Here is a 23,003-nt window from a genome sequence, read left to right on the forward strand (position 1 = left end):
AGGAAGGGATTAATTAGAGGAAGACAGAAGATTTTTAAAGTAGGGAAACCATTCTGTATGATACTGTAATGGTGGAAACATTACACATTTGTCAAAACCCACAGAAAGAGAAACTCACACAAAGAGTGATCCCTAATGTAAAGTATGGATGTCAATTAATAACAATGTATCAACCAATGTTGGCTCATGAATACACCATATCAATAACAGGGGAACTGGTTCAGGGGTGGGTAGGGAGACACTAAGTAAGGGGATATATGGAAACTCTCTGTACTTTCCATTCAATTTTTTTGTAACTGCACCAAAAAAACATATTATAACTTTTTTCAAAGAGTTTGCCAGCTCTTCTCCCTAAAATCTAATATTCACTTGTTTTCTCCCCCTTTTAAATATAACTTTTAAAATCTAAATAAACGTATTATGTGGTATGGGAGGAAAAAAATCTTAGATTTTTTTCTTCCTACTTGTTAACTCCATCATCCCAACACCATCTACTGACTTTTCTTCCCTCTTTGATTTGTGATGCTTTATCATAGTCTTATGTAGAAGGACCTATTTCTGTGCTAACCCATATAACAGTTTGAATTACAAATGATCTACTCATCACCCAATAGGTTTATCTTTATTCTTAGCTTTCTGTATCTCTTGTTTCTGCAGTGAACTTTAAAAACAACTCGATTTCCTTTCAGATCATAGACTATCAGAGTTGACAGGAACCTAAATATGACAATACCCAAATGACTCATTTTATAGATGAGGAAATTGGGGCCCAGAGAGTACATAGACTACCCCGTGGTCATGCAACTGGTTAAAGGAAGAAATAGGACTAGTACTCAAGTGTTTTTCACCTATGTCAGAAGATAATCTAAATCTAATCTTCCAATTTTTCAAATGGTTTAACGTTAGAAAATCTCAGAGATGTGTTCATTTATTAATTGGGGAAGGGGGACCCAGTGTGCAAGTGAACCTCAGGAAATCTAGGATAAGACAGAACACTGGAGCTCTATTTGCATGAGACGCTTCCCCAGCCCAGTCTCTGGGGAACATGTTTCAAGTTCTTGAATGAAGGGAACTACAAGAAATTGAAAGAGTGGGTAAAGCCACTCTTGAGCAGGGATGGGAGGGTGGCGGGTGGTCACTAGAGCTGAGGATCCAGAGCTGGCCAACAAGGACTTCTACTTATCAAAGGAAGAAAATTTTATTCCCATTTCAAGGCAGGAACAGCACAGGAAAAAGACAGCAGTAGTCTTAGCAGAGGCGCCAAAGGGGAAATAACAGTAGCTACAGCAGAAAGAACAAGAACAAAGGAGGCAAGTCTCCTGAGAGATTAGAATACCAATGGCAAACTGGGTTGGGGTTCATAGTCCAAAACTCTGTCATGATATTTACTCAAGCCTGAAGTCTCTGAGAGGATGTGGTACAGGATTTTGCTCTAGTATTAACAAAACAGACCTCCTCCTCCAGGAGTTGCTTCCATTGGCCCTCTCCTCTCAGTCCTATTCACCCACACTTCATTGTAATATCTTGCTTGTGTGCAAACCCTTTGAAGTACTTTTGTCATGTAGTGCAGCTTCCACGTGTGCGTGTGCTAAGACGTTCCCATGGAGCTAACCTTGCTTGAAAATAGCTCCGTACAGTATATCAAGAGCCTCAAAAATGTTCTTAAAAAAAAGTTGTTCTTAACTTTTGACCCAGAAATTCCTCTTCTAAGGAAATAATCCAGATGACAAAGATTTATGCACAAAGATGTTTATTACAGCATATTTATGATACCATACATAGGTAGTACACCTAAGTATCCAACAACTGAGCAAGTTAAATAAATAATGGTATATCCATTTGGTTAAATATCATACAGCCATGAAAAAAAAATTATGGTCTTGAAGAATTAACTGGGAAATGCTATAAACCAATGTTAGACAAGAGAAGCAGGTAACTGTGTTGTTTGTATTGTATAAGCTCTATTATGGGTTTTTTTTTTAATAGGAAAATACTAGATGGAAGGATGCCAAAATGTTACTAGTAGTTGCCTCTGGATGACAGGACCCAGGATTATAATTGACTTATCTTCTGCTTTAAGACAAACAAATAAAAAACTGTACTTCTGTACTTGCTAAATTGTTTTCAGTTATTACATCTAAAAAAATGCTTATAGCCAGTAAAAAGAATCATTTAAAAGGAAGTTACTCAGTGACCTTCTCTACTCTGTCGTCAGTTTGGAACGTCAAGGATGTACCTGGACCTGCTAGCATTTAGATTTAACCCCACAAACCTGTTTACTGTATCCTTCTACCCCAATTACAAGGCCCTCTAACTCTGAACCACTGGCTATCCACAGGACTAATACACATGAGATGAGGCAAACATGCAGAGGCACAAGACATCTTGCTTTGGGTGGGAATCTGTGTCTCCATTAGAAGGGAGTTTCCACTCTGGATTGGGGAAAGTGAATACATAAAGAATGGATGCAAGGTGGATCAAAGGAAGGGAGGAAATGTGGCTCTCTTAGACATGCCTTGGCTCTCTAAATTTAGAACTATGCCTGGAAATGAAAGAGACCTAACCACATTGTCAGACTCTAGAGTTTCTCCTACAGGGGGCTTCACTATAGCCCTAGAGGACCAGGACTCCGGAGTTCGAACCATAGTTAAGTGGCTGGGAGGGGAAGATGAGATAGACTGGGAAGATAAACTGAGTCTTTATAGCACACTTTCTTAAATTTTAGTGTACTTAAGAATCAACCAGGGAGATTGTTTACATTGCTGATTCTTAGGCTCTACCGCCAGAAATTCTGATCTAATAGGTCTGGGGTAGAGCCAAAGAACATTGCGCTTTTATCAAGCAATCCCACCACCACCACCAAAAGACTTCCTGATGCACTGAGCACAGCTTTAAAAATCTAGACTTTGAAATTATAGGCAAAATACTGTGTGTGTGCACTTTTCTGGATAAAGTCCGTTACTATCATCAGATTCTCAAGGAGTTCCATAATTCAAGACGCCTAAGAACTGTCTTGATACGCACAAAGAGAACTAGAGAAGCTTCACTCAAGCAGCAAGTCAGGGGGCCGGGGCAAGGCTTTCAAAAAAGAACAAAAACCTACAAACTCTGAGAAACCAAGCAGAACCAAGGCAGAGTGAAGTGAAAGCCAGCGAGGTGGAGAACGCTGAGGATGTACCTAAATCATTTTCACCTGTAAGTCTGGAATGTTAATAGCTTATTTTTATTAGCCACAGGAACTTGGTGGATGGATGTGTGGCTTAAAGGCACAGGGGTCAGGAAGACAACAGCTCCAGGGGACAGTAATAGGAGGGAAGGTCAGTGGATTTTCCTAGGCAGATAGACTCCAAGGTTGTGGAGATAAGGGAAGAAATGGTGGTTAACTCTTGGGTTTTACAATCTGGAGTTCAGCTGCTATAAGAATCCAGAGTACTGTCAGGTAGATGTGGTGGGGCATACCTGAGGCAGCTGTAGTTGAGATGGGGCAGTGATGATAGAAGTGGTCACCATTCCCTACCTCCCTATAAGATCAGTCATGGTGCACAGGACAAGAATAGACTGTGATCAAAGATGCTGAGACTGCAGCAAGGAGGAGTTCTGGTGTTCTGCTAAGAATGCGGTAGGAGAGGGAGCTGGCTTCCAGCCTGTACTCTAGGAGGTGCTCAGAGAGACTGACTTTGTTAGAAGAGTGAGCATATTTCCACACCCTCTTTGTTGTCCTTTGTGGACCGGGAAACAACTATTACAAATATTATCATAGGGACTTCCCTTGTGGCACAGTGTTTAAGAATCCGCCTGCCAATACAGGGGACACAGGTTGGAGCCCTGGTCCGGGAAGATCCCACATGCTGCGGAGCAACTAAGCCCGTGCGCCACAACTACTGAGCCTGCGCTCTAGAGCCCGCGAGCCACAACTACTGAGCCCACGTGCCACAACTACTGAAGCCCGTGCACCCTACAGCCCGTGCTCTGCAACAAGAGAAGCCACTGCACTGAGAAGCCCGCGCACCACAACGAAGAGTAGCCCCCGCTCGCTGCAACTAGAGAAAGCCCGCGTGCAGCAACTAAGACACAACGCAGCCAAAAACAAACCAAACATTTTCATAAAACGTTTACCTCCTGACCAAATGTTCATTAGCTACATTCCCCTCAAAACAAACTTCTCATTCATTTGTGATATCACAACAGTCTCTTAGCTGATTTCCCTGCCTCCAGTCTTCTGGACAACAGCTCAAGGGATAGTCTTTAAAATATTCAGTTGTTCCCCTAATAGTGAAAATTTTTAAAGCTTCAGAATCCTGTTTTTAAATGAAATATCACTGAGAAGTCCAATTTAATAAAAGTCAGAAGCAAAGCTGTTCTTGTTAAAATGTGTAGGCGAGCTACACAGCAGCTGTCCCCTCTGCTCAGCGCCCCTCTCCCATCCTTGCGGCTGCTCTGGAGGCAACGCCTCCCAGAATCCCACTGGCCTGCTTACGGCAGTAAAAGTACTTATAACCCAAGCATTATAGTTGCCGCCACCATCCCCCCTTCCTAGTCCCATATCTGGAACAATTAGCTCCCAAATTGTCTTTCACCATTTTTCAAAACTTTTGACTATGGGGAATTCCAAATATACATAAAAATCAAATCAAATACAATAATAAACCTCCACATACCCATAACCAGCTTTAATGATTAGCTCACAGCCGATCTTGTTTCACTTACACCTCTAACCTCTTACCCCACACTACTTAGAAGCAAACTTCCTCGTAACATTCCATCCACTAGAATTTCATCACATTGCTCAGTCTGACGAGGAATTAATTATAACCAACAATACCAGTGTCACATCTAAAAAATACTAATCCCTTAGGAAAATCAAGTATCCAGTGTTCAAATTTCCAATTTTCTCATAAAATGTTATATCAGGAACCAAATAAGACTCATGCATTGATTGGTGGATGTCTTTTAATCTGTAGATTGACTGATATCTTTCAGTCTGTAAGTATCCTTCCATCTCTTTTCCTCTTGCAATTAATTTATTTTAAAAATTAGGTCATTTGTTTTGTAATTCTTGCCCCATTTTGCTAATTGCATCCCCATAGTGTATTTAAACATTTCCCACATCCTCTGTATTTCCTATAAAATAGTAATTGGATATAGAGGTTTGATCAGACTCAGGTTTTTTGTTTTTTTGAAAAACCACTTTGTAGGTGGTATCTGTCTCTTTTTGTGATGTTAGCAGCTGTTGATGCTCAGTGCCTAAGATCTATTTATTAAGGATGGCAAAATGGTGATATTTCAATCACCCCATTTATTAGATGAAATGTTTTTATAAAATAAACTTCCCCTCACCTATGAGGATACCCACACCTCAATATTTTTCACATTATGCCATCTGTCCTGCATGACACATCTTCTCCAATTGATGAAATGCGAGCTATACTTTCAAACCAACCAAAATATCACCTCTCAGTGAAGTCTTGCCCTCACTCCAAGCAGACTTCACCCTTCTTCTAATGCTAGAAACGTATCATTATAATAATGCTTATCTCATTGACTAATAAATTTAATGCCTCTATCCCTGGGGCTCAAAAACAGAAATGGCCTTTGGTCCTAGCACCTGTATAAAGTATTTATTGAACAAATATGTGTAGGATTTCACTTTACAAAAGTCAGTGTCACTTAAGTGACATTATGTAAAATACAAGTTACAAAGCAACTCGCAATGAGATAACCATCACTAGAAGAGTTACCAGAATTCAAGACACTTTACAAGACGGAGTAGAGCTGAATTACCAAGGGTCCACCATCAGACTTCAACCAGACTGAGAAGAGAGCCTGGGGTCTGACTTTTCAAAAATACAGACATGGTGAGAATCAGGTTGAACCCAGGTCCCTCCCAGGAATTCCGTCAGTAAAAAGTCAGAAGCAGGCTAGGTGTGAATCCTGGTGGTACATCAGTATTTAAGAAGGGAAAGGAGGTCCTGAAAACAAGGACTAAAAGGAGGAGAGAATTTTCTTCCTAGAATGTTGGTGATGTCACTAGGGGCATGAAACTAGAGAACTCTCTGGCTTGGGAGCAGTTTTTTTTGTTTTGTTTTGAAGAAGCTGCATGGTTTCCTAGTGCAAAGAGAAGTAACTAGCAGCAGAGAGCAGGGTTCGCTTGGATGTTTCATGTTTGGATTTTTTTCTCATCTTCCTATAGTGTTTATTTGGATCCTGGTCTGGGGTCTGGGGTCTGGAAACATAGAGGGCATGGATTCAATTTTCATTTAACTCTTCTTCCTCTGATGTAAAACTATAAGGTTCCATATCCTGAAGGATTCCAGGAGTCAACAATTCAGTGGGCAACATATGAAAATATTCTGTCCTAACCTCCTACCTTTAAGTCAGGCTGACCAATTCACACACAACCCAGCAAATAACTTTTATTTAAATTTTAACTTTGCTTTAATGGAAACTATCTTGGACCTGTTCTCTCTGCCCCCTCCTACACTTCACTCACTGTTCTTTTTCTGCATACACTGTGTCCCAGTTCCGTGATACACGGGTAGGCTCCTCACCACTTCCTATAACTGGTACCCTGGGAGTTTCGATTGTTCTGTCAGAGGTAGTACCAGATCTGATCCCCCCATCCTCCTCTTGCCTTCTTCCCCCTCTACTTGTTTGAAGGTGATATGCTCTGTTCTCTAGTGGTTATTCTAGCTAATATGTACAGTTTCACAGAAGTCTTAAGCTAATCAATACATTCACTTTCCTCCTGAATATAAGAACATGAAAATTAGTGTTCTAGTCACCCCAAGTTACATGTTATTGATGTCCAGTATTTTAATTCTAGCTCATAGTTCCCTCCCACAAATTACAGTTTTTACACTTAATGCTTACCTACTCTTACCAACATTATTTACCAGTATCTTTGTTCAGTGTTCCTTCTTGAATCAGATTTTCCATTTAAGACCATTTTCCTTCTGCCTCAGGAATCCTGACTTACCTGCGCAAACTCTGCTTTTGTCTGAAAATGTTTCTAATTAGCCCTCTTTCTTAAAAAAGTTTTACCAAGTGTCAACTTCCATGGTAACTTCTTTTGTTAATGGGATGCAGCGAAAGAATTCCAGTTTTCTGGCTTTCATTGTTGGTGCTGACAAGTCCCCCATCTAGGCTGTTTTCTAAGGTTTGTCTGCATTTTATCTCTAGCTGCTCAAGATAGAGACCATTTTACCTCAATGTCTCTAGATACGAGCTGCTTTTCATCTTGCTTGGCGAACTCACCGGGATTCCCAAATCTGAGGTTTAGTGCCTTTCATCAAATCTGAAAATTGATCGGTGGTTACCTCCTTGGATATTGTCTCTTCCTATTGTCTCCTCCTGGAGCTCCAGATACCTTAGTACATTAGATCTTCTCATTCACTTGTCCTCTATTGTCTGCTTCTCAACTTCTTTGCCATTTTCCATTCTTCCTTTCATTCTCTTTGGACTGCATTCTGTATAATTTCTTGAGATCTTCCAATTCACTAGAACCCCTTCAATTTCTCCAATCAATTTAATCTGAGTTTTTATTTCAAATTTGTATTTTTCATTTCTAATTCAGAAAGGCTTTTTTTTCCCCAAAAAAATCGGCTGGGTTGTTTTTTGTCACCTCTTAGCTTCAAACTTGTATTAGCTCATTAATCAAAAAGTTATTTCATTAGTCTGTGTGACAATGCTATCATCGGAAGTATTTAAGGATCAGCTTCTGTGACTTTTTGGCCCCTTTTCCATTTGTGGCATCTTATTTCTTTGTGCATCTTAAAATTTTTAAGCAGGATTTGCTTTGGGAGTTTATATATAGGAATTGAGGTCTTCAAGGGATTGCACTTGCTTCTGGAAATCACCTGAAGGCAAGATGAACTCTAAGCAGATAGAGTAGGGAGCCCAGAAAAGAACCAGATATAGCTTTTTGACATAAGAGAAGCCATTTTAGGCCTAAGCCGTTTTACGATCTAAGCCTGGCCACAATGCCTGCCCTTGAACAGGTCTCAGTAATAATGATCTTAAGGGAACAAAAGAACAAATTGTTACTGGGCAAGAGAAGTAACAACAGCAAGGCTAATAAATGAGTTCTAGAGACTCCCAGTTCTGTTTTAATGGTAAAGATTAGTCTGAAGCACTTTCTTGAGCTGTTTTTCAGAATTTAAACATCCCCTTGGGCACTCAACCACCAGATCAACTGGAACCTAAAGATGGTGATGTTGACCTTTTCTGGTTTCAATCAACTAAAGCTTGTACTCTGTCAAACTTAGCCCCAATTCTATGGAGAATTCTCCTGAGCCCAAGCTCCTTCATGAATATGCATGTAGCCTTAGCTTAAAACTTCCCCCATTTTGCTGATCCAGAGAGACACTGCTTTGGGAAAGATGCCTGGTGTTCTCCTTACTTGTTGCAAGTAATAAATCTTTCTTTCTCCTGATCTTTGGCTTGGCTGTGTCTTTGGCTTGACACCCACCAAGAGGTGAGCCCAGTTTTGGGGTAATATCAAGGTTGAGACCTAAAATTCCTTGCTGCCCTCTTCCACAGAGTTGATTTCTTGTTCACCTTTACACTGAGGGTATCCTGGCTTTACTTGGAGTCACCTTCGTTTTGTTTCCCATACCCTGCATAGTCACTAAAATAGATGCTGAAAGCCTGCTGAGTTTGGCAAAAGCTGAGTAAAAGCTAGCTCTAGCAGTTGCTTACTCCCTACAATTCCAGTTTTCACTTCATTTTTTAAGATCTATGGATTCCTTACTTTTGTGCTTGTTCAGCAATATGTTTTTAACTATTTTTAAAATAAATACATTTTACCCAGCATCTTGTTTCTGCTGAAAGTACTTTTCAGAGTATCCAATCCACCACAATGCCAAAAAACAGAAGTCTGAATTAGTCCCAACTATACACACTATACTCCCCTCACCCTTGATTCTAACAGACTGGGTTGTAAAAAGGCCCAGAGTGCAAAGTTTGCAAAAGCCCGATGCTAACTTTGCCTTAAGGATGGAGCAAAAAAGAATTGAAGACGAGAGCAGTGTTAAGTGCCTGGCACCTTAGCGTGAATATCTCCTGTTTCTTTTTCTTTTCCTCAGGCACAAATGCCTTATGGCATCAGACTACTTGTCCATTAGCGCTACAAATACCTGGGCAAAGACAGCAAGATAGTAATCCCTTCTGTATCCTAAATAAAAGTGGAAGAACCTGTCCTTTTCAACAATAAAGATAGAAATGTATATAGTGAGAAGCATAGCAGTTTCTCCTCAGCTAAAAATAAAACAAAATAGCTAGTTGTCACATGCTTACAATAATATTTATGGCTCCTACAATTACACTAACAGGTATGATGCTCTTGACTCAATCCATTCATGGCTGCATTTCATACTACATAAATAGGGAAAAAATAGTCAGGATATAATACAGACAGATGAAAATGACTATTTTCATTTATGCTTTCCCTACCTCATTTCCTCCAGCTTCCTCTCCATCCATGTCTGCCCCTAAATTCTGGGTGGATCAGCTGAAGAACTCATGTTTTAAGTGATGTAGACAGCAGCAAAGTCAAGAGGTCATAGGTTGGGATTTCCCTGGCGGTCCAGTGGTTAAGACTCCGTGCTTCCACTGCAGGGTGCGAGGGTTTGCTCCCTGGTCAGGGAATTAAGATCCCACATGCCGCGCACCGCACCCAAAAAAAACAACTTCATAAATTTACATGAAAAAGAAATTTGCGGAGTTCCCTGGTTGCCTAGTGGTTAGGATTCCGGGCTTTCACTGCCATAGCCCAGCTTCAATCCCTGGGTGGGGAACTGAGATCCCACAAGCCACAGGGCACAGCCAAAAAAAAAAAAGAAATTAGCTCCTACAATGTCGTGGGTGTGGGCACGTGCAGGCGCGCGCTTTCTTGGCATAGGCTGTCCCTCAGGAGTGATTTAAATTTCCAGACACACCTCCTTGGCTTTGGCCAATGGGGCCACTTGCTTCCCAGCTGAGGTACCCTTTGTAGCCGAAGTGACACTTTAGTTAGAGCCATCGGCTCTAGGGAATTGTCTATTGCCCTAGAGGGCCCCCTATCAAGGGCTAAGTTCACCTCTCATCAGCTTGGGCGTTATATAGATGACATGATTTACAAAAGAAGTTTCTCCTACCTACATGCTACATGTCAGCCTGTCACTGTCATCTCAGATTCTACAGCAATCATTCATTCCTTTGAGATAAACACTGTTTCCTATATGAGCACTCCTTTCTTGTGGTTATCACCACACCCACCATGAAACCAGTATCACTGCCAGGGGAGTCGAAGCCAGTCATCCTGGATTCTAGTTTGAAGCTGAATTCTTAAGCAAGTCTTTAGTGTCTCAAGTTGCAATTAACTCACCACAGGCATTTGAATAACCTAGGTTACTTAAGATTTCAGATTCCTGAGTCCCACTTATTTAAGCAATTTTTGGAAACGCAGCATGGAAATCTGCATTTTTAACAAGCTTCCCAGGTAATTCCTGTGTACTTGCTCAGATCTATAAGGCTGGGTGTAGTTCGTCTGTAACTCTATCTATGAAAATACCAAGATAAACCTTTACTATCCTGTACTTCAGATACAAAGACAGACAAAATGAAAAATAACGATCTAGAGTAACTGATCCTTAGTTCTTCCTGGGTGAGATACTTCTAGTCTGTAACAAAGTGCATTAGTTCAGCAAGAAAGAGCAAGTGGCCAAGTGAGGGCATAGCTCTGAGCTGTCAGAAAGTATGTCACAGCAAGACTCATTGCAGCTATTTCACAAACATGTTCACAAAAAAGACTCACTGAGGCAGAAGAGTGGTTGAGCATAATCTATAACCGCCTCCAGGGGAAAAAAAAAACAACTCAGGCTCTAAAGGATCAGGGAACAAATGGGCAAATCTTGACAAAATACACAGGATTCCTAAAGTTCGTATTAAGAGATACCAAGAACCTTCAAAAGCATTACTAAATCAGCGTCAAGAAACAAGATACAGGGACTTTACAAATCATTCTTTTAACACCTTGTTTTAGTTAAGGGCAGAAAAATGTTTTTAAAAGACCACAGATCTCAGCTGCATAGAATTCTCATGGATTGCACACGAGAAAGGGTCCATCTGTTTCATTCTCTAATCTAAGCCTAACATACACAACAATGCCTGGCATATGGAAGATGCTGGGGAAATATTTATTGAATGAGATAAAACAAATGGACCAATCGAGAGAAGAGTAAGGTTTCTATGTAGCTCAATGCCAGTGCATAATAAAGAATATGACAGAAATAAAGGCTATTCACCAGTAGCCGGGTTTTTCTACATTAAAAAAAAAAAAAAATCTCCAGCAGGTCTGCCAACCCTCTCTGCAAAGCAAACTAATAGCTTTTGCCTCTGTGCTTCATCCTTCTGAAACTACAACTGCCAGACACAAACCAAGCTTTAAAAGGTTATCAGCTACAATGCTTAGATTTCCTGGTCTTAACTAGCCCAAGAAAGTTTTCATACCCAAGACCTAGTTCAACAAAATTGAGACATGAGCATCACCAGAAGCAGCTATATATTTTTAATCTAAAGACCGGGCATACAGAAAGCATTTTACATAAATTCTCGACTCTTAATAATGTAACAGGAAATATGGGCCCCAGAGGAATAAGCCCCTTTCTGTAGGTCTTAATCCTTGGCCTCTACAGTAAAGACAACCCCTGGTAATCCAATGAGTATTTGCTACCCACCCACATATTACTTGGGAGGACACAGAGGAAGCAGCTATAGGCCTGCCCCTTATCATCTTACTAAAAGATTGCGAATAGCCTGAGAAGCAACATTATGGCCTAGTGAGCCTTTTAATTCTACATATTCAGACTTATTAGGATGATAGCTGGAGCTGGTAGTTTCTAATCTTCTACCCATAAATGTTCAAGAGGGTCATGAATTGCAATGAGCTTTATTCAACGTTAGTTTTGTCAAATGTCGCAAAAGAATCCCAGTGACTTATTAATTCTTTATACTTCAGTTTCCTATCTCTAAGTTAGCAATAAGCTTCCCGTGCTCTACTTAGCCACATTTAATTTTTAAGAATCTTCAGAGGAAAAATGTTTCATATATAATTAAAAGGAATGTTCCTTGTTAAGAGCTGGGATTGAGCTCAAAATAAATCAGTCCTGGTACAATCCCCTTCTAGTTGCTCTGCAGAGAAAAAGGACACTGATACATAAGGAAGTAACCAAGATGAAAAGGAGAGAAGAGATACAGCTTAAAGTGAAGAAATGACACACACCCCCCACATACACACTTTAAAAACTTTATTTATATAAAAAAACTCATTTGTTTTTAAAAGCATTAACAAGAGAGAAAGAAAAACAGAAAAGGTATGGAGCAGAAGACATGCCCCTTAGTAGTGTTCGGTGGGAAGGTGGGATTTTTGGTTCTCTGAAATTGAACGTTTAGTGTTTTTATAAATGAAAAGGAAAAAACAGTTAAAGGTCCCCAAAAGCCCATGGCTGTTCTATTACCCACACCCCACCGACAAAAAGAGCACCAGGAAAAGAGCAGAAGAAGACAAGAGAAACCAAGAGTGGAGCCACATCTGGATGGGGGCGATCTCCCCTGTGCAGTATGCTCTCAGGGTCACAGAAAGGAAAAGGCTCCTTTTTGCCGGAAAAGGAGTGGGACGAAATGTGAAGGGGAAAAGGGGTAAATAAGGAATTCTAATGCAGAGGGAAGGCGGGTGGGGGGTTGTGCACTTTTCTCCTACCCCAAAGCCTCAATATATAAAGGAAGGGGGAGAGAGGAGCATAAAGATTTCCAGTTGCATTAAACAGAGCTTTTAGATTAAGGGGAGGAGTAAAAGGCAAATAAGGGAAAGGGTTAAAAAAAAAAAACAAAAAAAATCAACCGCATAGCAGCTGATTCCTCTAGCCCAACCTGCTAATATACACTAAACTAAAAGGAGGAGGAACAGGGGTGGGGGGGTGGTCGGGGAGGGGGATATGGACACGACTTCCCTATAACCCCTTCAGAGATGACAATCATTCTGCGCAACTAAGGAGCAAGAGTCACACCACTCACTCCTCCCACCAATCTCATTTGGAGGTTCATCAGAACAGGATTTTTGCAAAATCCCAACATATACAGTTGAGAAAAACCTTCTATGGCTAAAATTAGAGGCTATTCCAATTCCCAGTGGAGAGACTGAGGTTCTCTAGGTCACCTCTCCTCTTCTTTCTGCTATTTAGGGCCAAGAAGTAGGTAAGAAAGCAACAAAATATAATTTGCAAAATCATGAGAAATGAGACTGCAGAGGCAAAGAAAGGCACATGGAAGGGAAGGAGGAGATGCACCCCAGGCCAAAGGCACAAAGAAGAGGCAAAGCCAGGGGCGAACCCCACCTTTTTAAGGGTAAAGGGGGCAGGAGTATGTACATCAAGTCCTTTAGTCAGCCAACCAATCCAGGGAGGAAGCAGGGGAGGATGGGGCTATAAGGGTGAGAAAAAGGAGAAATAAGGGCAGGGGGAAGCCAGCTTTGTAGCTTCCTGACAGTTTCAGACTAAATGATTCATGTACATTCCTACTCGCTCCTCCTAGAGGCTCTTCTCCCCAGAAGACATCTTTCTGCTCCTTCTCACCCAAGAAGTCTTCCTTGACATATTCTCCTCTTTCTACAGCCTCTTGAAAATGGCCAGGCCAAGTCAGCAGACATTATTATCACAGGATGGGAGAGGAGGGTTAAGGACAGCCTCAGTAAGGGGCAGCAGCTGCAGCCCAGGGCTGGCATGAGGCTTGGAGAAGAGATGGAGTCTGTAGGTCCTTGATGGTCCCTGCCCTGGAGATGAGGAGGGCAAGGTTTCTTAATCTCCGCTCTAGGAAACCTTCACTTGCTCAAGGGCCCTTGCCAAGTGGTATGTGCCAATGTCGCCGGCCGTCTTTGCTTCAAAAATAGTCATTAGGAATAAAGGAAGAGCTCACGCCCTCCACTCTCCAAAAAAGTAAAGGTCCCTTCCCCACCAAGAGAAGAAAAATCTTGCTTAAGAATCATGGGTTTATCAGATTGCTGGACACTGCATATATAGCGTATAACTTCCAATTCTTCCCATAGCTTCCAGTGAGGATTCCCACTCTCTCCCTCCCTCCACACAAGGCCAAGAGTTCCAGGGAGAGCTGGCAAAAAGAGCTAATCTGCAGCAGTCTCTCAAGATATGCATATAACTGAGTCAGGCTTCTTGGGAGTAATTGCAGGGGATCTGGAGGGGGGAGGAGGGACAATTAAGCTTCACTGGAAGAAGTTGGGGAGTTGATGGAAAGAAGGCAGCCACTTAGGGCTACAAGGGCAGGAGGCAGTGTGGCAGTGGGCACAACAGTCCAGCGAAGAAAGGGAAAAATCATCAGTCCATTTCACCACCAAAAAATAAAAGTACATATATTATAAGCCCAGATGTAGCGGAGAGAGTGGTGCTAAATCTTCTGCTGTAGGGAAAAAAGAGAAAGAGATGTTAATAGGGTTGGGAATAAGGAGAACCAAAAGAGAGCTGAGCAAATCTGAAGGGAAGAAAGCAGCACATAATGGAGAATCAGATCACCAGCGGCACGTCCCAGCCTCTTAAGAGGTAACAATCACAGAAGCAGCACCCCTAAGCCCCGTGCGGCTGACTGATCAGATCAGCATGATTGGCAAACTGCTGGCACAGAGACCTCCTCCTCAAGGATGATCTTGGGGGTGGCTGAAGGACGTACCATGGGGGGGTAAGACATTTGGTCCCCCTCATCATCCAAAACCAACACATCCACCTCTTCCTCCAGAGATTCCTGCCCCTCGTCCTGCTGTGAACACATGCAATGTGTTAGTATGAGAGTAAGAAAACATGAGTGCGTGCCAGATCTAGGGAAAATCCCCAGATTCGTAAACTCAAACAAAACAAGGTAATAGTAAGTGAAGGGCAAGATATTCAAACAAAGGCAGGCACAGAAAGGGAGCGACGCGAGGACAGGTCAGCTGGCGCTAGCCACACAAGCAACGTATTTATAGCCTTCTTTCTCCCATCTCGACCATCGCAGAACAATGGCACCAGAAATCCCAATGTGAGTCAAAACTCCTACTTTTCCCCTGAAAACCCCTACAAGGAAAGGTGCTGTCTTTCACTAAGTCCTTTTTTCCTATTTCACAGAACATGCAGGCTTCAAAACAGAACTAGCCTCAGAAGGACAATAGTATATAAAGAGAATTTACCATCAGGGGCGTTCCCTTCAATGGCTCCATTTCGCCTAGATCCCCAGATCGATCCAGTGTTCTATTGTGGTCTCCTCTCTCATTCAGTGTGGAATAGTTGTTATCTAGTTTAAAAAAAAAAAGAAGTACAGAGACATGATGTTCCCCTCTAGTGTAAAATATGTATTAGGCAGAGAAACGTGATTTAGGCACCTCTTTGGTAAAGCATTTGAGCTTTACCAAAGGCATTAAGGTCAGGTGGTCCTTGACATAAAAAAACTTACATCTAACTGGGAAGGCAAAATATATCATATATGATAATAAAGCTAAACTGAAGAGATCTATGAAGGGTACTGGAATTAGGAGAAGATAGTGAGGTGAGCTGCAATAGTTAGGAAGGACCTAACAAAGTAGACAGCAATTCAGCCAAGCCTTTGGGGATGAAGACCGTTTACAAAGCAAGTGGGAAGGACATTCCAATAGGAGGTACTACAAGAGCAAGATAAAAAAGTATAGAGTGAAGAGACAGGATAGCAAGTAGACTAGGTGGGCTCAAACAGAGTATATGGAGAGTAAGACAGAGCGAACCTGGCGTCAGACTGTGAAAGGCTGTGAGCAACAGTTTAGGGACACACGCTTGATTCTGTATTAATGGGGGAGGAATATGAAGCTTTTTTTTTTTTAACCTTTGAGCATTTGGGAATGTGGAAAAAGGTAGACAGATCAGATTTTACTACACTTCCTTGAATCCTTCCCAATGGAATGTCCAGCCAGTGTCCTTCCAGGAAGGTGAATGGTGCGGGTGCTGGAAAGAGCTACAGAGCCACACAGTTCTCCTCATCCCATATGATATATATGGCTTACTCCATATCCTTAGGCAGGAATTAATCACCTACCTAATGATTTTGTGTTTGATCCCATACTGCTCATCTGAATTTCTTCCCGATCAGGTTTCTTATCTACAGGGAGTCAGAAAGTTATCCAGGTCAAAATCCAACTCTTCAAAATCTAAACTCATAAAAATTGCTCTCTAGTCTGTCCTCCCTTCCCCCTCCCTCCCATCAAACTTTTACTAAGCACCTACCACAAGTGCCAGGCTCTAGACAAAGCCCTCATGGGACTTAAAGAGATCCCTTTCCTCCAGACTCTAACATAAGAAACGATTCACTCTAAGCCAGCAGGTTTCAAATTATTTGGTCTCAGGGCCCCTTTATATTCTTAGAAGTTATGAGGATCCAAAGAATGTTCACTGGTATAGACTACATGTATTAATAGCTACAGTGCTTTTAAATATTTATTTCATTTAAAAGAACAATACTTATTCCGTTAACATAAATAATACTTTTAATTTTTTAAAGAAAGCATAGCTTTACATTTTTGCACATCTTTAAAGTTTGGTTTAAGAGAAGGTAGCTAGATTCCCGTGTCTGCCTCTGTATTCAATCTGTTGTGATGTTATTTTGGATGAACATAAATGACTCACTCTGCTGTACAGCAGAAACTGACACAGCACTGTAAATCAACTACACTCCAATAAAAAAAAAAGGATAAAAATTAAAAATGTTTTCTTCTCACCAGAAAGTAAAAAAAAAAGAATCAAACTGATTCTTATTTAGTAGCATCACAGTGGATAGTGTACCAAATTGTTCAAGATGGCTTTATAAAACGTACACACTTATCAAAAAAAATAAAAAGCACTGTTTTACATTTTTGCACATCTTTAAAGAGAAGATAGCTAGATTCCCATATCTGCCTCTGTATTCAATCCGTTGTGATGTTATTTTGGATGAATTATATAAAGAAAATCCAGCATCACACAGATAAGAAGTTGGAAAAGGGAGGAGAACTTTATTAGTCTTTTCAGATAACTGTGGATATTCTTTGATAGTATACTAATACTCGACAAGGCGAGTTTCTTTAAGGTTAGCGCAATAAGGAATCTGAATCCAAACTAAGCCTCTCTTCATAGTCTGTTAAATTAATATCTATTGGTCTGTCTTACACTTTGAATGGATCAGTTACTCATGCATGATTTTGAAAATCATGCACTGGTCACTTGGAAAATACTGGTTCACAGAGTTATGCAGATTTTCTAAATGTTCACACATTTCATGATATAATATCAAAAAAATCACATTCATTAACATCGCCACTGATTTCATTTAAAAGTATATTAACTATTGGGATGTTACCAGGCTCACAGTGACAGATACAATTCTTCCAAAATTTAAAATTTTCGGGCTTCCCTGGTGGTGCAGTGGTTGAGAATCTGCCTGCCAATGCAGGGCACACGGGTTCAAGCCCTGGTCTGGGAAGATCCCACATGCCGCGGAGCAACTAGGCCCATGAGCCACAACTACTGAGCCTGCGCATCTGGAGCCTGTGCTCTGCAACAAGAGAGGCCACGATAGTGAGAGGCCCGTGCACCGCGATGAAGAGTGCCCTCCGCTTGCCACAACTAGAGAAAGCCCTCGCACAGAAACGAAGACCCAACACGGCCATGAATAAATAAATAAATAAATTTTAAAAATAAATAAATAAAAATAAAATTTTCTCTTGAAAATTCAGGCAAGTACTGTCAGTTATTTTTCCTCAAACTGACAAGCTCACTGTGTTCATTTTCAAGAAAATGTCTATTTTTTTTAAGTAAAAATAGTGTTCCAAAAAAAAAAAGTGGTTAGTGTACCTAGTAACTCCAACAATAGCACAAGTGCTTTTCCTCAAGATTACCATCATGCTTTGGTATGCTGCAGGGTGCTTTATGAGAACCCCCTATATCATCAACACAGGTTATTAAAAAGCTGTGTACTCAAGAGCAGAAACAATAAAATTAACATTGTTACAGTTCCATCAAGTACGTTCTTAAGTGAACTTGGCTTCTTTTTTTCCCCCTACCCTCCCAAAACTGGCCCTTCTTATAACTGCAAGTACATGGCAACGAAGACTACAACAACTAGTTTGGTTTGGTGTCATCGCCCTGGTTTACACTCAGCCTCCAGCAATAAAGCACCACCACTGCTTATGCACCATCAGCACAAATGTCAACAGATTTGGTGATCCTCAGACCACATTTTAAGAACCCTGACTGAGGCAAAACCCAAGTGTCACTAAGATTAAAAGGGTTACAATAAGCACTAAATATATGATTTGTCTTCTGAAGAAAAATGTATCTGCTCACATGGCAGTGTTTAGAGGATACAGAATAGGAGTGGTTATCTCTGGATAACAGAAATAAGTGACTTTTTTTGTTGTCATTTTTCTGGTTTGTATTTTCTAATTTTTCAACAGTAAACATATACTACTTGGTATTATATGAAAATTCAAAAGGGAAAAAAAATCATTTTGCAATATACAGATCTTCCTCGGACTTACAACGGGGTTACATCCTGATAAACCTATCATAAGTTGAAAATATAAGTTGAAAATGCATTTTAATACACCTAACCCACCAACCATAGCTTAGCCCAGCCTACCTTAAACGTGCTCACAATACTTACATCAGCCTACAGTTGGACAAAATCATCTAACACAAAGCCCACTTTATAATAAAGTGTTGAATACCTCATAATATAATTTATTGAATACGGTACTAAAAGTGAAAAACAGAATGGCTGTAAGTGTATTGGCTGTCCACCCTCATGACTGCATGGCTAACTGGGAGCTGCAGCCGATGCTGCAGTGTGAGACGCTGTCCCACCATGTTATCGCTAGCCAGGGAAAAGAGCAAAACTCAGCATTGAAATACAGTTTCCACTGAATGCACATCACTTTTGCGCCACCACAAAGTCGAAAAATCATAAGCCAAACCGTCGTTAAGTCAGGCACTATCTATATACATATGTCAAATCATTATGCTGTACATCTTAAATTTATACACTGTTATATGCCGAGTATATCTTAAATAGAGGAAACAGAGTAGGGTTCGCTCCCTGGTCATTTTAAGTCCACAAGCAAAGATGGGGGAGTCACACGCAGGCTAACTGCCTGTCTTATTTGCTGATGCACAGGCCTACCAGCTTCTGGGTTATAATCCTGAGGTGAAGTATTACTCTCCCTCCACCAAAAGACAAGCTCATTCAGAAATAAATATATATGCTATTTCATTAGATGGTAAGCCATCTAACGAAAGAATAGCAGAAGAATAGCAGAAGTGGAATAAAAGCAGAGGGCTATGTCCCCTGGTTACTGTACCTGATTTCTGGTTCCGGTCAATGAGAGGGAGAGTGCTATCATCATATGAATGACTGCTCTGGCTTCGAGAAGCATTGTTTAGATTCACCTGGAGGCAAACAAAACACAATAATGTCACAGAGTACTGAATTCACCCTTATCTTATTCCTTAATGGGCTCAGACTTCTAGGTCCTTATTCCCGAATACGATTCTTACCAAAAGGTAACTCATTCTTACCAAAAGGTAACTCGTAAGGGTTAAATAAACACCTATATAGTGAAACAAAACTAGGATATTAGGGCTTCTCTGGTGGCACAGTGGTTAGGAATTCGCCTGACAATGCAGGGGACACAGGTTCGAGCCCTGGTCCGGGAAGATCCCACATGCCGCGGAGCAACTAAGCCTGTGCGCCACAACTACTGAGCCTGAGCTCTAGAACCTGCGAGCCACAACTACTAAGCCCGTGTGCCACAACTACTGAAGCCCACGCGCCTAGAGCCCATGCTCCCAACAAGAGAAACCACCACAATGAGAAGCCTGCATACCACAACAACGAGTAGCCCCCGCTCGCCGCAACCAGAGAAAAGCCCGCTTGCAGCAACGAAGACCCAATGCAGCCAAAAATAAAATAAAATAAAATAAATTAAAAAAAAAAAAAACTAGGATATTAGGCTTCTATTTGTGTTCTGAACAGATTACAAAGGTATCAAACACTCACGCTATCAAGGAGATACAGTCTCAGAAAATGACAGTTCAGAAAATGGCAAACTCCTTCAAAGGGCTAAGGCAGATTCGGAGAAAGTCAAAAAGGCCATCATCATCCTTCATTACCACTGGCATTTACACTGTGCTATGACACAGAGGAAGACCAGAGCTATTTCAGCAGCAAATGAACTATAGGCACCATTTTGGGGGGAAAGTTAATAAATGATTTCTTTACACACAGAGACTTGGGGCAAAAGTAGACTCAGGGGAAGTTCCCTGGTGGCCTAGTGGTTAGGATTCAGCGTTTTCACTGCGGAGGCCCAGGTTCAATCCCTGGTTGGGGAACCATCCCACATGCCGTCAAAATACAAAAGAAAAAAAACAAAAAAGTAGACTCAGTATGACAGTGAAACAGAAGAACCAAAGACAAAAGCATTACCTGAGACCAAGGGGAAAAAAAGGTGAAAGTCTCAGTCCCAAGAGTTATTCTACCTGAAAGTCTGACTTCTTCCATCCTTCTTTTTCCAGTGGCTTCCGCAGTTCCTTGTATCCCCAGATTGTCTGTAATACAAGCGCTGCTGCTCGAACTTCTTTTTCTGAGCGGTTCCTTTTGAGGAAAGTAACACCAGATGGAATTTGGATGTAAGACGAGGGAAGAAGCTGAAAACTTGTACTCTCTAATATAATGTAACGTACGGATATAAATCCCAAAACGGGCAAGATCAAGTATTCACCAAGTCCCATATTTTAACTCAAACGGTGACACAAAGAAATGTTTGATGTAAGAGTCTTATCAATTTATGGATCAACATGAAGACAGAAAAAAGAGCAATACCTCTTTATACTTTCCATGTAAATAAGGGAAAATAACCTTAAAAAGCAAAAGGGGAAAGCCCCTTCCCAGCAACCCCTCTCTCATATTCAAACTTTTCCAGTTGTAATTTTAAGTGTTAATCTCACCCTGATTTGTTGATCAAAACCAGCTTCTCAATACCCTGTGTTTCTCGAAGCTTTTTGGCAGCCTCCAAGTTCTCAGCAATAACTTCATTGATGGTATTCAAAACAGAGACCACAGTGTCCTCAGAGAAATTCTGGGAAGAGCTCTGTTGCCCTCCTGGCAGATTCTTTACCAAGTTAGGAATAGCATGTTTACCTATAGCGGTGAGACAGGAGGAATGTGTGCGGGGAGAACAAGCTGAGTCAGGTTGTTAGGAGCCTAACACTACACTTAATCGCATTGCTCATATCAAGCATAGATACTATCCACATGAATCAACTTCCTTCTCCTGTAGGATTATCATTTCAAAAGAGCGAAGGACCTGGAATAGCCATGGATATACTGTCCTTCCTACTCTTTTATTTATTCTCTCTTTCAGTCACATTAAAACAATCTGAATACTTTATCTCAAATATGCTACACAGTCCATTCAGATAGTCTAATGAAAATAGTACACTGAATACTATACTACAGAATATTATACTACTATTATAGCTTAATAGAACAGTCATTGTGAATTTAAGAAAAACAAAAACTGGGCTCTGTCACTTATGAGCTATATTAACTCTGGACAAATTACTTAACTTCCCTGACCCTCAGTTTCCTTATTCTAACAAAAAAATTTTAAAAAAAGGACCCTTGTAAAGTGGTGACATTTAAATGAGAATATACAGACATGCTTAACAATCCCTAGTAACAAAGTACATGCTCAATAGATAGATATTGTTATTCTGTTTTTGAAGAATCAGCCCCTCTTGTCTTTCCAAGAACCATTGAACTATAACCTTCTCCAACCTCCAGATTCACAAACTACGGAGGACTAGGATTCTTCCTCAGCCCTTTCAACAAATAAATTATTTAGCACCTGTTGGATCAAAGGTGCTGTACTAGATGCTAAGGTAACGGCTCCTCACCAATTAATTCTTTGTTGCGAGCATCCACAGCCAGATTTCTCAGGGCTCCAGAGGCAGCTTTCACGACCCGCTCATGTTCACTGGTCAGGAGGTCAGCAATGGCAGAAAGAGCCTTCTCTTGACGCAGAGCTGAGCGGATATATCGACCATACTGCAAGTAGCACATGGAAAGAAGTAGAACAGATTATAAATGGTAGCAAACTAGTTAGCTAAGTCCTCCCATCTCCAAATCCATTTTGTAAAAGGTACTCACCGTCCAGCGCCCAGCACACAAGTTCTGGATGGCCCCTGCTGAGGCTTCTAGGATGGCAGGATTCTTGCTCTCCTTGAGGAGTGAGATGTATATCCGAACCACCTCTGGCTGAAATAAAAGTTCATAGCCTGCACAAGAAAGGACAAGAAAGCAGAGGATGCTTATCAGTACCTACGAACCAGGCTCTGGCTGGTTGAACTCCAGTGTTAGTACTCTGGATTAATGGGTTTATGCTCCAATACCAGTAAACTCTCTAAACCCTCCCACCCACCCAACAGCAAACTCAAGAGATCTGACTACTACATCTGATGTAGTCAGATGTAGCCTTAAGAATGAATCAACCATGGCAAGAGCAAAACAGATATCAACTCATATGCAACTCCTGTCTCTCCCTCCTCCTAGCCTCTTCTCTCCTCCCACAGTTAACTCTGACCTTGCTTGGCACTCAAGGGATTCATTTACTCATCGATAGCACTCAGAGTTAAAGATTCCTCATCTCAGATGAATTATTTCTAACTTAACTGAGTCATTCTGCCCACCTGAACTATGATTAAGTGAAAGGGGCTCAAATTTAATAACATCTGAATTTTTATATCCATGGGGAGCTGTGAATTTTGGACTCACCATATTGATGAATATAAAGATCCAAACTGTGATAAAGAGACTTCTTATAACAAGTAAAGTTTGAGTCCCAAGAACTAGTGGCTACTTAGGGTACTTAAGTTTCTGGTCTAGACTACCATCAGGTCCTTATCCTCAAGTAATCTGAAGAGTTGCCA

At 41.0% G+C, this 23,003-nt stretch overlaps 1 protein-coding gene across 8 annotated transcripts in view; it reads right to left on the reverse strand.

The window, feature by feature from the left end:
* Window positions 1-12,269: 12,269 nt before the first annotated feature.
* The window catches only part of CTNND1 (catenin delta 1), a 47,238-nt gene continuing 36,504 nt past the window's right edge, over window positions 12,270-23,003 (reverse strand). For 5 of the 8 annotated variants that reach the window (XM_060303179.2, XM_060303178.2, XM_060303175.2 and 2 more), the window contains 7 exons: window positions 22,225-22,352; window positions 21,972-22,122; window positions 21,021-21,213; window positions 20,553-20,667; window positions 19,376-19,463; window positions 16,081-16,143; window positions 14,815-15,309 (listed from right to left, as the gene is read on the reverse strand). In XM_060303179.2, coding sequence (XP_060159162.1) covers window positions 15,173-15,309; window positions 16,081-16,143; window positions 19,376-19,463; window positions 20,553-20,667; window positions 21,021-21,213; window positions 21,972-22,122; window positions 22,225-22,352 — 875 coding nt within the window. In that variant the 3' untranslated portion in view covers window positions 14,815-15,172. The other 3 variants (XM_060303177.1, XM_060303176.1, XM_060303180.2) reach the window with 3 other exon arrangements.

Source organism: Globicephala melas, chromosome 8 (genome assembly GCF_963455315.2).
Source record: "Globicephala melas chromosome 8, mGloMel1.2, whole genome shotgun sequence".
Classification (NCBI taxonomy): Eukaryota; Metazoa; Chordata; class Mammalia; order Artiodactyla; family Delphinidae; genus Globicephala; species Globicephala melas.